Source organism: Eurypyga helias, unplaced genomic scaffold, assembly GCF_000690775.1.
Source record: "Eurypyga helias isolate BGI_N326 unplaced genomic scaffold, ASM69077v1 scaffold18645, whole genome shotgun sequence".
NCBI lineage: Eukaryota > Metazoa > Chordata > Aves > Eurypygiformes > Eurypygidae > Eurypyga > Eurypyga helias.
The window spans coordinates 20,792-35,470 of NW_010252244.1; the positions used below are offsets into that span (position 1 = coordinate 20,792).

A 14,679-nucleotide genomic window follows, 5' to 3' on the forward strand; every position below is an offset into this window, starting at 1 on the left:
ATGGAATAGGCGACACCAGTGCTTCCCGCTGAGCTCCCCGACACATTTTCTGTGTTAAAAAAGTCTAGGCAGTGCACTAAATTTATATGTGAACAGATTTTTATCTCTTGCTCTCAGAAGATAAGATCGCGTCGGAGCAGAATCCTGTTTCGTGTTACTGTTAACGTTTGTTATCTGCAGTAACAGCCTAGCCGGATTCTTCCAGCCTCCGGCAAGGCTCCTGCCCGCGGGTGGCTGCAGCATCTCCGGCAGCAAGGATGCGGTGGGATGAGCGCGGCGAGGATTGTCCTTTGACTGGACCACTGCGATTGACTTTGGGTCCGCGAGGGCCATTTCTCCCAGCTTGTGGTCACACCGTGAACCTGATCTCATTGTACCCACCCACTGGGATTTTCCTGTTGCAAGGCAAAAGCCACCTGCCCCCTCTCTCCAGACACCTTGTTTAATGTTCAACAGGGTTGTTGCAGCAGCAGCAACCGGACTATCTACTGTAATAGGAAAATGCTGCAGATAAAGCAGCGGCCATAAAGATAAGAGGGGGACGTGTTAGGTGGATTCCCTTTTTCCTGGCCAGTGAGAATTAATGGATAGATTTCAGGCTGCATGCTACTACCTTTAAGCCTTTTCTCTGAAAAACATGGGAAGACCACACTCTGGCTGCATGCTGATGGGCTGTATCTCCTGTGAGCTCTGCACCCACGGGGTAGTGGTCCCAGTAATTTTCTGTTCCCTTGACATCCTTGTTTTATCCAGTATGCATCCCTGTTTGGCACTTGGCTGCCCCATAGTTTACCTGCTTTGTGATCCTGCACACCTTTTGTCATGGATTTTGGCTGGACAAGGCTTTGAGCAACCTGGTCTAGTGGAAGGTGTCCCTGCCCATGGCAGGGGGGTGGAACTAGGTGATCTCTAAGGTCCCTTCCAACCCAAACCATTCTATGATTCTATGGATTTACTCGCAGGGGGTCCTCAGGAAAGGGCTTGAGTGACCCAGGGAATGTCTTCTGATGCAGTGGTTGTAGGGTTAATACAGACCGGGGATTTACCCATGGCACATCACATCAGGAAGGCAGTGCTCTCCTCTTCCTGTCAGGCTGCCCTCGCTGCAGCTCTCCGCTGTAGCTCTGGTCTCCTTGAGCGTTATTCTCTTCTCTCTCATTTTAGGGCTTTCTGTGGTATTATTCCTGCCTGCCTTGTCTGGGCAAGGGAAGACAGGATGTCTGGCTTACGGTCAACTCCCCAGCTAAGCAGCCTCCTCCGTCCCATGCCCCAGAGAGCAACAGCCTTGGGGAGGGCACTTGTTCTGATTTTTGTCTGCTGCTGTCAGTGGGATTACAGTGCCGCAGCAGACCCACTGCTACGAACAAATGGGTGAAAAAAAAGTTTATTTTTAGCCCTAGAACCATGATAAATATGTGGAATTTGTCCAGCGTTTGCCTGCTGTACCTTTTTGAAATGCAAAGTGCATGTTTGTTAAAATACCTCTCCAAAGGTCAGCATAACCTAAGAAATAAATGCGCTGGCCTTTTGGAAAGCAGGTGAAGTTTCAGATGTGTGATAGCTACTTGCAGTTGAGAGCACGGGTCCCTATAACCCAGATCCATTTCAGTGCAGCCTGTGTGGATGGAAATGCTGCCTTCCAGCCAGGTCTGCTTTTGCAGGTTTCAGTGAGTTGCCCTACCTCCTTCTTTATCCTTCAGTTCAGCTTTTTATTCCATTTTCCTGGCTTATTTCACGTTTCCTGAAGCCCCGCTCATGTGTTTGCTGGACTGTGAGCATCGTGTTTGCAGTTGGTGAGAGTAGGGATGAAAAATGGAAAACTCTGGAATGAAAAAGAAACAAAATGCTGGATGGGACCTCAAACGTCACACAGGGGGACCCAGTGGGTTCGTGTCCCATTTGATGACCTAGCCAGCCCGCTGACATGATGTTCCTCTCTGTTAGACAGGGATGTGAGGCATAAAGAGAAGAAATTACTTGGTCAAAGTGTTATAGGAATCTCATAGCTGAAAAAAATAATTGGTGTAGCTCTTAGCTGCCTGTGGATCAGGCACCCTTGGGTAGGGTGGGATTTCTGCCAGGAGTTGGCTGTCATTGTCCCACTGACGGTCTTTTGGGTGAGAAACCACAGACAGGAGAGGGGAGGGTTTGGAGAAATAGCAGAGAGACTGAAATGTGATCCAAACTATGGAAGCTGAGCTGCAAATTAGGGCAATTCAAAGGCACAAACATCCTGTTGAGCTTGCCTAGTCCCCGTCAGTACGTAATGAGTAAAGCACATGCCCAAGCTCAGTGTCAGGCGTGTTTCAGTGGGGAAGCTCTGCCTCCCCCTGCCTTGGGTTCTGTCAAGCTTTATTCCTGGTGGCAACTGGCAGGTGTTCATGCGAGGGGGGGAACAACGTTATAAATAAATGATCCATTCATTTCCTTCTGGAGACTTTCCTATTGTTTAGCCACAACACACTTTCCTGTTTTTTTAAAAAAAAGACCAAACCGAATAAAAAAGCCAAACCCTGGCCCCGAGTTCCTCTCTGGCAGGGTGGACCCAAAGCTGCGTTGGAAGTGGGTGCCTGTGTCGTCATCACTCTGCCGTCGGTCGTGATGCTGCCACTGCCACTCCCGCTGCGGTCCTCCACGCTTTCTGAAAGCGGCGTGAGAAGCACCTGCCCGGGAGCCGTGCTGCAGGCCATCACGTCCTGCTGAGCTCGGTCTGTTCTCCAGCAGGTCGCTGTGGGAGGAAGGCTGGTGCTGCGCAGGGGGCGGGAATAGGGGATTCTTGTGATAGCAGAGAGGAGAAGGAAAGCTCTCTTCCCTCCTTCTTCCTTCTGGCCAACACAGGGACATCGAGGCCAGGGCACTGGCTTTCACAGGGGAGTTGATTTTAACCGTTTGAGGAAAAAATGCAGCTCTGGATTATAAAATGAAGGCTTCTCGACACAGGGAGGCTGTTGCCCAGCAAGGCAGGGTGTATGTGGAAGTGCAGCACTGGGAATGCCGGGTTCTCAGGAGCCTCGTGAGCCTGTCCCGGCAGGACCCGTCTGTGGCTTTGCTTCACCCACATGCCAGCTGAACGGCACAACGGCTCTGTGAATCCAGATGAAAAATGGGGAGCCGGTGTGGGAAAGCCTGGCCAGGACAGGATTCACCTCTCAGTGCTCGGGGTCACTCACCCAGTGCTACGTGCTGGCTGGGGTCATGCCACCGTGCCTCTCTCTGCTAAGTGACCCCCAAACCACATTTCCTCCGCAGCAGCATCATTTGTCGGGAACGTTTGCAGGCAGACACACAGAGCAGCACCCACATGAGCTGCGGGTGGGTCTGTGCTGAAAGCAGCCATCTTCTGCATTTCTGCTTTTCAGAAGGCAAGGAATGAGATTTCTCCTGGCAGTACCCATGAGAAATACCCGTACAGCTTGTGGGCATGGCCAGGGCTGACCCTGCAGACCCAGGGAACCCCCTCCTGCCCTGGGAGAGCCTGGGGGAAGCCGGGCCTGAAGTGCTGCAGGCTCCTCTCCCCTTCGTGACTCTGGCATGGAAATGGCAAACCCCCACTGGTGTAAGAGCAAGGATGTATTTATGTACATCGGTGTATGACAGGATTAACCATTACCTTGTGGTATGCAGCAATTGTCACGTGCAGTAGGAACGGAGAGATACAAAAGACCTTTTATTTAGCCACTGCTGTTTGCCTGTCATCACTTAGAGTTGCCCTTTTTGTCTTGAGGCAAACAGGAGCTTTTTGCCTTTGTATCTCTGACTCCTGCTGCAGGTGCCTGATTTCAAGGGCTAATCCTGCGTTCAGATCTTGCCTGCGACCCCTCTTCTCTTGCATTCGCAAAGACAGTGGTTGCTTAGAGCCTCTGTTAGTTCAGACACAACTGTGAGTCCCAGCCTCTTGCTGCCCGACCCATGATGGTTTTTTCTGCTAAAAAAGGTGTCCCGACTACAGCTCTCCTTCCTGCTTTCCCAGCTGAGCTCCTGGCATCTTTGGTGTTTCTTGGCAGGAGAGGAAGGTGTCAGAAAATCCTTCCCTTGTCATGAAGCAAAGCCAGGGGTTACATGCAGGGAGGAAGCAGCTTCAGGGAAGAGCCAGGCAGGCAGCTTCTAAAGCTTCAAACGTGGAAAAACATTTCTAAATAAATGTGTGCGTGTGATGCAGTTTTATATTTAACAGGATGAGTTTGAGCACCCAGGATGATTTCCATTTTTGCTTTAAAAATCTACACAGCCAGGTGCAAAGAGGAGGAGAGGGGGAGTGGGTGGGAAACGGGGAGATCGAAGTGCCTGTAACACCGTGGTGGTGGTCACGGGAGCCCTGGTCCTGGAGCAAGACCCCACGTGTTCAGGGGTATGCAAAAGCGATTGCCTCAAGGAACTTATAGCTGAGGCTTAAGATTAAAAGTTGAGCTTTTTCATTTCTGCTTCACGCTTGTGTGAACTTCACTTGAGGCCTCAAATCTGCTTTTCTTGAAATTGGTCTCAAAATTGCTATTGAGTTTAAATGCTGCAAGATCTCACCCATAAATTCTCCTTCTCCCATCTGTAAAATGAGGATGGCAGGATTTCTGTGCCATCTGTGGTGTTGTGAAGCTGAAAACAATCATCATTTATAAAGTGCTTTGAGCTCAAATGGGAGGTTCTGTGTAAAGGCACGGCTTTGCGGGATGAAGTGTTCCTTAATGTGCCAGTTGCATCTGGTATCTGAACCAGGGGCTGAGTTGAAAGTTTTGGAAGAACATTCTGGTGGTGCAGAGGTAGTGCTCCAGCTGCTAAATGTCTAAATGTCTTGGTTTATTTGTGTTGTTCAGAAGCTCCTGTACAGAATTAATGGACAGAGAAGCCAGTGGCTGCATGTCCCACAAAAATCAGCATCCTGCATCAGCATTCATCTTTGCTCTTAGCAGCCACGGTTCTCAGAGATGGTGACTTAACAGCACATGCACTGCAAATGGGAAACTCGGAGCCACAGTCACAGGTGTTAGGCTTTTCCCAGTGCAATAGGATGCATCTGATAGGAGCAAAAGGATGTTCGTTTGCATCCAGCTTTGCAGGGTGTAGAAGGGAGGCCGCCTAACCTTTGGCCCAAGAGCCCTATATTTGCAAAAAGCTGGGGGCCAAATTGGTGTGACAAACAGCACGGTGTGGCCAGGCACAACATTTTAAGATTAACCAGTGCAGTCGCCAGTGAGCAAAACAAAGCATGCGTGGCAAGCCAGTTGCAGTTGCCTGGGCTGAGCTAACACCTGGCTCAGGGCAAGCATTTCTGACGGAGCCGCTGGTTTCTCCTTTTGCAGACACAAGCCACCAGACCCGCTCCGTCTCCAGCCGCCCCTACTACAGCTTGCCCAACAGCAGCCATGAGAGACGCTCGGTCCTCGCCATCACGGAGCCGCCGCGTTTCCACTCCCAAGCCAAAGGCAAGAACGTGCGTCTGGACGCTCACTCCCGCAAGGCCACGCGGAGGAACAGTTTCTGCAACGGAGTCACCTTCACCAACCGACCCATCCACCTCTACGAGAAGGTCAGGCTGAAGCTGGTGGCCGTGCACCATGGCTGGAGCGGGGCCCTACGCTTCGGCTTCACCATTCACGACCCGTCGCAGATGAGCTCTGACGAGATACCAAAGTACGCCTGTCCGGACCTAGTGACCCGACCTGGCTACTGGGCCAAAGCTTTGCCAGAGAGGTTTGCTGTAAGAGACAATATCTTGGCCTTCTGGGTTGACCGCCATGGAAGAGTCTTCTACAGTATTAATGATGAAGAGCCAATATTGTTTCACTGTGGTATTAAAGTTTCTGGTCCTCTCTGGGCACTCATAGACGTCTATGGAATCACCCATGAAGTGCAAATACTAGGTAAGCGTGTGGCTTGCTCTTTCCATGTAGGCTCATGTGGAAAAGATGCATGATCTATCTATCTGCTTGATCATTTCTAGGAGACACTTAAGAAAACTAATTTGCTGTTCGCTTTGTACCTCAAATTAACCATTTTTCTTTGGCCAGCAGTGGGGATCCAGAAAGCAGTATATTTCAGAGATGTCAGTGATGGAAGGTCTTAAGGCTGTGCATTACAGCAGCCATGTGAAAGGATAAATGGAAATCTTTACGTATAACTTTACCCAGCTTTTTCTGAGCTGGTTGTGCTGCTGTGGCATGGAAAAACATGGTGCTGCTTTACAGCAGGTCCCAGAGACTGAGGAGACAAAGGTGACCAGTTATGGCTTCTCCTGTTCTTTCCCAGCTACCAGTTACTGCCAGTCCACTGGAAAACTACCACCCATTCCCCAAGAGTTTCCTGGCATGCTTCCCCAGCCCCTCTCTCAACTCTTGGCCTTGGTCTCCACCTAGGCTGGCAGTTTAACGAGCTGTGTTTGCAGGCGTCACCCAGCTTACCCTTCCCTTGCACGTGGGCATCACTGTATGCCCGCAAAGCACCGGCTGCAGCACAGGATGCAGCCTGCCAGCTGAAGAGTGACAAGAAAATGAAGCACGAGATCCTGTGTGCTTTGAGACCCTTGCCACCATGTGCCACGTCTCCCTTCACCCCTAAGCAGATCGCTGCATTCAGGGGGTACCTGGCTGATTTACAAGCATCATCCTTGGTGGGGGGCTGCAGAGGGGATGAATTTGTTCCCATTAGCAAGCCGAGCCAATTGCCATGGAATGACTTTACTTTTGTGACTTTTACAGCATTGAAATTTCAAATGAATTCAATGTTAGATGGAGTGTTTTGAACTGGTCTACACCACAGGGAATCCTTTTAAAATCCAAGAGTGTTGCCCTTTTCCCAGAGGCTCCTAGGAGCTGATTTAGTTTTAACAGCCAGACTGAGCTGCACCTGCTCGAGGGGATGGTGCCTCCATCCTCACACCGAGCGATAAGCTGTGAAATGGCTAGTCCAGGGGGCAGGCAGCTTCATCACTTGTTCTTCTGAATAGTACCAATTATTTTACAGGCAAGAAGGCTACATGTAAACAACACTTTGCCCTGCCTGCTCTGCCTCAAATATGTAATTAAACCTTAACAGTCGTTTATCCTGTAATTGCAATTCAACGCACTCCAGCCTCTGGTGCTCGTCACAGAGGTGAAGGAACATTTGCTGTATTGCCCAGTGCAGATGCTTCACCAGAGCAGCCCTTCTTCCTCATGAGATTATAGCTAGAGAAATAAAATGCAGCTTATTTCTGCCCCCCACCTCCCAGTCCTGCCTGCAGCATCCAAGTGTGCAGAGTGAAAGGCTGAGGGCACTGTACTCTGAATTTTCTTTTGATCAAAGTACCAAGCCCCACAGAACTGCCCCAGGAATCAGGGCGATGCTCAGAAATCTGGGGCACCAGGGGACCCAGCCTCCTTGCTACAGACGTGTTGGTGTCATAGCAGGCAGGTTTGTGTCTCTGTCTCTTCCTCCCAAAAGTTTGCAAGTTGAGAAAGCTGTGAAATACAGCTCAAATACAGATGCACAAAATGCATCTTCAGCATCATGAAGCCTGGGTGTGTCTTGCTTCTCTGTGGGAGGATTTCTTGCTGGACATCCTGTGCTTGCTAAAGGCAGCTGGTCCAGCCATCATCCTACACTGGTGGCCTCTCCTGCATGGGCTTCTGAGTGAAGGCAGTGTTGGTGCTGGGATGCTTCTCCCGTTCCCATCTTTGGGAAGACCAGGAGTCTGCTTCATTACCGCACACTCTTAACTTCCATGTGCTTTGGCTTTGCTCAGCTGGTTAATGCCTTACCTTAGGAGTGAAGTGTCCAAGCTGGCGCGGGCAGTGCTGGAGGGAGAAGGAAGGGCACTCCCAAACCTCCCCACACCTTTACACACACCCCCTGTCCTGGCCCAGCATGACTGAGGTGGAAATCTGGGAAATTAATTCAAAGTCAGCATCCTGACTTTCCCTTTGCTGTAAAAGGGGAAAATAACTCTCTACAGTAAAAATCTTCTTTGTAACACCTTCAGCAAGTAGCTTTTGTGACAAGCTCTCAATTCAAAATCTCTGCAGTGGTGTGAACACCCCTGAGACACGAGGCATTTTACAGTCTCCTTGTAAAATGGCCTCTTGGCACCTCGCAGCTGTAAGGTCCACACAAGGAGTGTGGACAGGATGTCTGTTCATGCTCGTGCTCCTTTGCCCATCACGGTGTTGTGGATTTGGCTTGCACAAGACCTTTGGGCAACAAGATACTGAAACGTTTCCTTCTTTTACAGAGCAACCTCAAAGCTGTTAGACCCCTCTACTGAGAAAGCTGTAGGACCACACTGGTTTACAGCTTTTCCCAGTTTGCCAGTGCAAGGATCTCCCAGATTACATGGGTACTTCGTAACACTTGCTTTCCCTCAGGTAGTGCCAAGATGTGGCTGTTTCCCTGCCTGCTCCACATGTGACACTTCACTGTTAGCTGTTCATTAGTGGTTGACCTCTGGCTAATTTTTTCATTGCTTTTCCATTCAGAGCGACAGAATTCAGATAATCTGTAGGCTGAAATAATAACAATTATAACCATAAAAGTGGGCGATTGTATCTTGACTCTCATGTCCCTTATCACTGGGTTTATCTCACAGATAGCATGTTTGCAGAGACCATGACCACTGCCCGTCTCAGCACTGCCCGTCTCAGCACTTGCCTTCCGCAGAGCAACCATGATTCAGCCAACTTCAATAACAACGAACTGGAGAACAACCAAGTGGTCGCCAAAATTGCAAACCTAAACCTAAGTCGGGTACCAGGACTTGCGACAGACAACCACATCATCCCCTGTTGCCCAAACCGACGGCAGCGTGCCCAGGGGGTCCCAGCCTTCCTGGACACAGACCTGCGATTCCACCCCACCCGTGGACCTGACATCACCTTTTCTCAGGACCGGATGGTTGCATGCACCAACTGGCAAGAAAGCAATAGGACTTTGGTGTTTTCTGACCGGCCTTTGCACATCGGTGAAAGCCTCTTCGTGGAAGTAGGACATCTTGGGCTGCCATACTATGGAGCCCTTTCATTTGGCATCACTTCTTGTGATCCGAGTACTTTACGGACAAATGAGCTCCCAGCAGATCCAGACTTTCTCTTGGACCGCAAGGAGTACTGGGTGGTTTACCGAGCGTTCCCGGTCCTCAACAGCGGCGACATTCTCAGTTTCATGGTCTTGCCGAATGGAGAGGTGCACCACGGGGTGAACGGAGCCAGCCGAGGAATGCTAATGTGCGTGGACACCTCGCAGTCTCTCTGGGTGTTTTTTACAATCCACGGTGTAATCAACCAGCTCAAAATATTGGGTAAGTGCAGCCAAAAGAAATGATAAGGGGGAGCAACTGGGTGGTGACGTTTCCTGGGCCAGAAGAGGAGCTATAGGTTTGCATTCGCAGTGTTGCCTTTAGCAGGTGGTCACCGATGTGAGCAAGTAGCTCCTGATCTCACCTTGTGTTTGCCAACAAGAGTGAGCGAGACATGGTGGCTCTCACATAGATGTATGCAGCCTATCTAAGTCCCCCAGAAAATGATGAGACTTGAGAGGTAAAATAAGCAGCAGGTAGGGAGGCAGGGATGGCTGTGGGGAGGGACAGCTGGTGTTCAGAGAGTTTCTTTTTTAAAGGGATTCTTTATAAACGCACTATTCCACGCAACAGACATTAAACTCCCGCTTTGGTAAGGGCGATGAATTTTGTGAGTGCAGCTCTGGTTTATGCCCATGTGTTGCTGATGGACAGTAATCGCTCCCCAGGCACAGCCATAGCTTGGGCATCAGATGTCACTTTTGATCTATTGCTGGTGACCAGTTACCCTGCTTCTCCTTTCCTCTTGTTAAGGATTCCGTCAGAAAAGCAGATGCTGATGACTTTGCAAAGCAGGTTTTTCTCATTTAAAGCAATGCCCTTTCCCAGCTGCCCCTGACCTGACAGTGAGACAGAAATAGCTTGAGGCCACTGCTGCTGGAGAGATGGGACTGCAGGGAGGTTACTTTACACCCCAAAATGATGGCTGTCAGATAACCTGGTGTTCGCTGCACTGAAGCACTGACCGGAAATTGTACAATGGCATAGCGAGGTCCAGGCCTGGGAGGTCACATCCAAAATCATGCACCTGCATCGTTACTAAGGAGGCAGCACTTAGCAGCTGGACTTTCTCCTCAGGCACCCTGCACACCTGGGGTGGGAACGACTCACCGGGCTGAGGGGTATTTAGCTGGGGTTTGGGTGTCCGTCGGCCCCACAGCAGGCTCAGCTCTCTCCTGTGTTTGCAGGCACTGTGCAGTCCAGCCCAGTGACCATCTCTCCCTCAGGATCTCCCGGCGGCTCGCAGTACGACAGCGACTCGGACATGGCCTTCAGCGTCAACAGGTCGTCCTCCGCTTCAGAGTCATCGCTCGGTAAGGAGAGCCCAGCCCTCGGCACCCGGCTGTGCCGGCTATGCCGAGACGGGAATCTGGGCTGGTAGACGATGCCATGTGAGACAGCAAGGCAAGGTTAGGGGGGAGATGTTACATCTCTTACGAGGCCAACAGAAGCAGTGGGAAGAGAAAGCAAAGCGGTGGGAAGTTTTTTGCAGCCTGGAGAAGGGCTTTGTGTGGCTTCCCACTTGGTCAGTCTGCCTCATGAAAGTGGTCCCTTGCCACAGCAGCAGTGCTGCAATGGGGGGGTGCAGTATCGTGTATGGGAGGTCTCACACCACCTGGACTGATGCATTCGGCACTGCCAAGGCTGGAGTGGGTTTATATGCCCATATAAACGTTCACGTGCTGCTGTTTGGGGTTCAGGCAGACAGCCCTGCCCAGTACTGTCCCGGGCACGTGCCGCGTTGTGCTGTGCCACAGCTTCCCAGCGTGGCCAGCGAGATGGAAGAGCATCCTGTGTGCAGCATGGCTCCTTTGGGGACAGTGGGGCTCTGCACACCCCCACCATGAAACGGGTGTGCAAAATCACAGCCCTGCTTGAGGAAGCCCAGGGAAACCATGCTTTGCTCCATCTGTAGAACAGGGATGGCAGGCTCTGCCTGGAGCTGTACCTGTGTTACTGGTTAGAATACTCTGGGGTTTATTTGGCCAAACAAACAAAGCAATGGCTAAGGAAGAGCTGTAAAAAACTGACTTGAGGGTGTGTGTGTTGTACATTGTCAAATCTGCACCATCCTGGTGACTGAATGAATTTGTTCTCTCCTCCTTCTTTGCAGTGACTGCTCCCAGCTCCCCCCTGAGTCCCCCTATCTCTCCTGTCTTCCCCCCTCCGGAGCCATCAAGCAGCAAGAATGGGGAATGCACCGTCTGCTTTGACAGCGAGGTGGACACGGTGATCTACACCTGCGGACACATGTGCCTCTGCAACACCTGTGGTCTTAAGCTGAAGAAGCAGCTCAACGCCTGCTGCCCAATCTGCCGACGGGTCATCAAAGATGTTATTAAAATATACCGCCCTTAGCGCCCAGCTCGGGCTGTAGGAAGGGGGAACGCCGCTAGCAGTAACCACGCCTTTCCGTCCCTGCTTATGGGTTATCGTGCTGGTCAGTCGTTATCAAGTGGCTCGTTATCTGTGTTTCCTTATTTGACTGGTAGGGCACAATTCAGGGATAAAATTGAGCTGAGGATCACATGGGGCCCAAAGGCACAGCTGCCGTGTGCCCACAGGGGAATCCAGGAAACCGCAGTCTGGACCTGACCCAGCTGCAAATGAGAGATTTCCCATGCAAAGGCTCTTTTTTCCCTCCTCTTCCTCCGGAGGAAGCTCGCTGTGGTGCAGATCGGGAAGGGGAGGTTGCCACTTGGTCAGTGTCAGGTGCCACTGGGCTTCCCAACCCCGAAACCCCAACAGCTCTGGGCTGCTGCTGGGTACTTGTGCTGTGGTGGAACAAAATTAGGAAAAGGCCCAGTGGGAGGGTTCAAAGTGGACAAAATTGATCTGGAAATGTCATGTTCATCCATGTAAGGAGAAATAGCTAAGGCCAAACAGTAGCACAGCCAGATTCTCAATTGTTTGGGTTTTGCCCCCCTAAACAGGCTTTTGGGGCACATGGAGAAGCTGGTTTGGACTTGGATAAAGCAGCTTTTGCTTTCTGTGGCAGAGCAGGGACTTTTGGCTGGGGAGGCTGAGACCCAGGGAGCAGCCATGGGATAGCAGTGAGCAGCAGGAGCCTGCTGAGAGAGCCCCAGCCAACCCCAACTGCTGCAGCAACAGGGATGGAGTAGTGGGCAGCAGCGATGGGCTGTTCAGGCACTGCCCACATGGCTGCTGAAGCCGTAAATTGCAGCCTGCGGATGAGAGGGGCATTGGGATGGGCACACTGCAATCCTGGCCCAAAAAAAGCACGGGCCTACCGCCAACTGCAGTGATGGTGTCTGTCACCTCCAGGCACACACAACGGCATTTTGCTCTGCTCCTCTTTGCAGTTTAAAACAGCGTAAAGCTGCCGCCTCACACCGTCCTGCCTGGCTCATCTCCTCTAACCCTTCCCCTGCAGCCAGCACCGCAGCAGGGCTTGGCCTGCCTGACCCACCATAGGGACTTTTTGGAGCCTGTGGTGAGAAACTCATTTCTGACCCAGTCCCAGCAGGCTCACCTTTTTCTGGCGACTGTGTATGTGCTGATTTTACCTGGTCTTTCTCCTGCCTTTGCAGGTTTCCCAGCATAGCTCCCAGCTGCCTGGAGTCTGGGTTCCACTGGGTCCCAACAGTAGATGAGAACTTGTTGGGATGAACAGGATCTATCCCACTTGGCTTTACTTCGGAGCAGGAAAGAAAAAGGCTCTGGGGCTTTTATTAGAAGTTGAGGTTTAAAAGGTAAATGTTTTTTAGCTATGATATTAGACAGCTGCAAGCAGCGGCAACCTGGCTGAGCTGGGCAGCATTGGAGCATGCAGCACCAGGGCTGGTGCGAGGAGCTCGCTGTCCTTCTCCCTGCGGCTTCTGCAGGAGCTGCACTCCATTCTCCGTCCTCTGCAATCTTACACAGCTCCTGTCCAGTCCTTCAGTCTCAGCCTGGCTGGTTTCCAGCTGGTCCAGGTGCGTAAAGAGGGGAAGAGAGAGAATGCAAATGGAAGGATGCGAGAGGGGCTGGTGTCATTCTAGCTCGGTGACCATGTGCCACCAAGCGGGTCTTTCTTCAGTAGGGTGCAATTACCACATTTTAGTGCAAAAAAGAACAAGAATAGCAACCCCTGTATGTTTCAGGGCTTCTGGACACTGAGGGGCAGCCTGATGTCGGTCTGTCACCTCGCCTTGCCATCCACTCTCCGAGGTGCCGGGAGCCAGGGGTGCTGCCAGCTCTCGCGGCACTGCTGCCTGGGTGGGGGTTTGGCAGTGCCAGCGGTGCTGCACTCAGCGACCAGCCAGTACTCGGCCCCATCCAGCCCTGCTCTACCATCAGGGAGAGCGCACCCAGGGAACAGCTTCTCCTCCTCCTGCAGCGGGCTGTGCCTGCCAGCTCACAGGGCTGGGAGAAAACCTTTTTTTCCCTTGAAGAGCTAATTAACATTTTAATAAAGTGTATAAATGAGAGGCTGCTGTAGAGTGAGATCTCTCACCCACTGCCCTGCTGCATTGGCTGAAGAGCCTGCAGAGCCCTTTTTGGAAACTCAGCTCTTGCCACCGCTGAGCGTGCTCAGCCCTCAGCAGAGCCACCAGCCCTGCGACTGCGGCATGAGCTCATCAACACCTTTGCAAAGGGAAGCGGCGAGGGCAGCTTTCCAGCAGCGGGGGCCTTGCCCAGACCTCCAGGCTGCCCTCTGCCCAGGGACTGCAGATGTTGCCTTTGCAGAGACCTCCCCAGTCCTGCGTCTGCAGATTGGGGTCCGGCTGTGGTCAGTGGGCACAGCACTAGGAGCATGGTGATGGCAAAGTACGGGATGAAAGGCCAGGTAGGTGAGTGCCTGCCTGGTGAGTGGGCAGTGCTCTGCTTTGGCACGGGGCAGGATTTTTCCCTGCAGTGGGAAGCCTTTGCATGATGAGGAATTCAAGGAAAGTTGTCTGAATCTACAGTGAGTAACGCTAGTTTGATCAGGTCTGGGCTGGCAAATGCCAGCACCCATCCCTGGGGCTGCTGTCCTGGTTTCAGGGGTGCCTGGTCCCTTTTGGTGGCTGCACACAGCTACGCACAGGTGGAGCAGAGCCCATTTGCTCGGCAACACCTCAGGTCCTCAATGAGCTGGGCTAGTGCACACCTGGGGTGTTGGTTTTTTTCTTTTAGTGTAGCTCTCTCTTGGTTTTTTAAGCCAGCAAAGGAGAGATACCAAATCCACCCCAGGCTGTGTCCGAGCTGTTCAGGACACATAGCACAGGTTGAATTTTTGCTGTAGCAGCCAAGACCAGTTTCCAGAAGGGGAGCATCCAGTGGGGCCAGCTAGGGAGCCAGCTTAGCCAGGGTCCGGCATGTGGCCGGGCAGTGAGCGGGACGTGAGAGCAGTGCCTATCCGAGAGCAACAGGAATTTTCCAAAATAGGCCTCTTAAATAAAAATTTCCAGGAAAAGGTAGCCTCTTACAGATTTAATTGTTAGTACTCGTATTGCTATTTTTTTTAAACAGTCCAATGATATATGATTTGTACAGAAGATCTGTTTGTGCCTTATAAGGGTGTCTGTGCACTTTTTATCCTTTTTAAAGCAACTTTTAAAAAGTAAAAAAAAGGGGGAGAAAACCACAGAACAATGGTAGTTTTATAGAATTTTGTGTTCACTGAGAATCTTGCTTTTTTATATATATATATATAT

General features: G+C 51.4%; 1 protein-coding gene across 1 annotated transcript; it reads left to right on the top strand.

The window, feature by feature from the left end:
• Positions 1-5,294: 5,294 nt before the first annotated feature.
• NEURL1B (neuralized E3 ubiquitin protein ligase 1B) lies at positions 5,295-11,398 on the top strand (the record flags this gene model as incomplete). The annotated part of the gene is made up of 4 exons (XM_010152305.1): positions 5,295-5,855; positions 8,555-9,262; positions 10,228-10,353; positions 11,154-11,398. Coding segments are annotated over 4 exons (1,640 nt in total), but the record flags the coding sequence as incomplete, so codon positions are not given.
• Between the last annotated feature and the right edge of the window lie 3,281 nt (positions 11,399-14,679).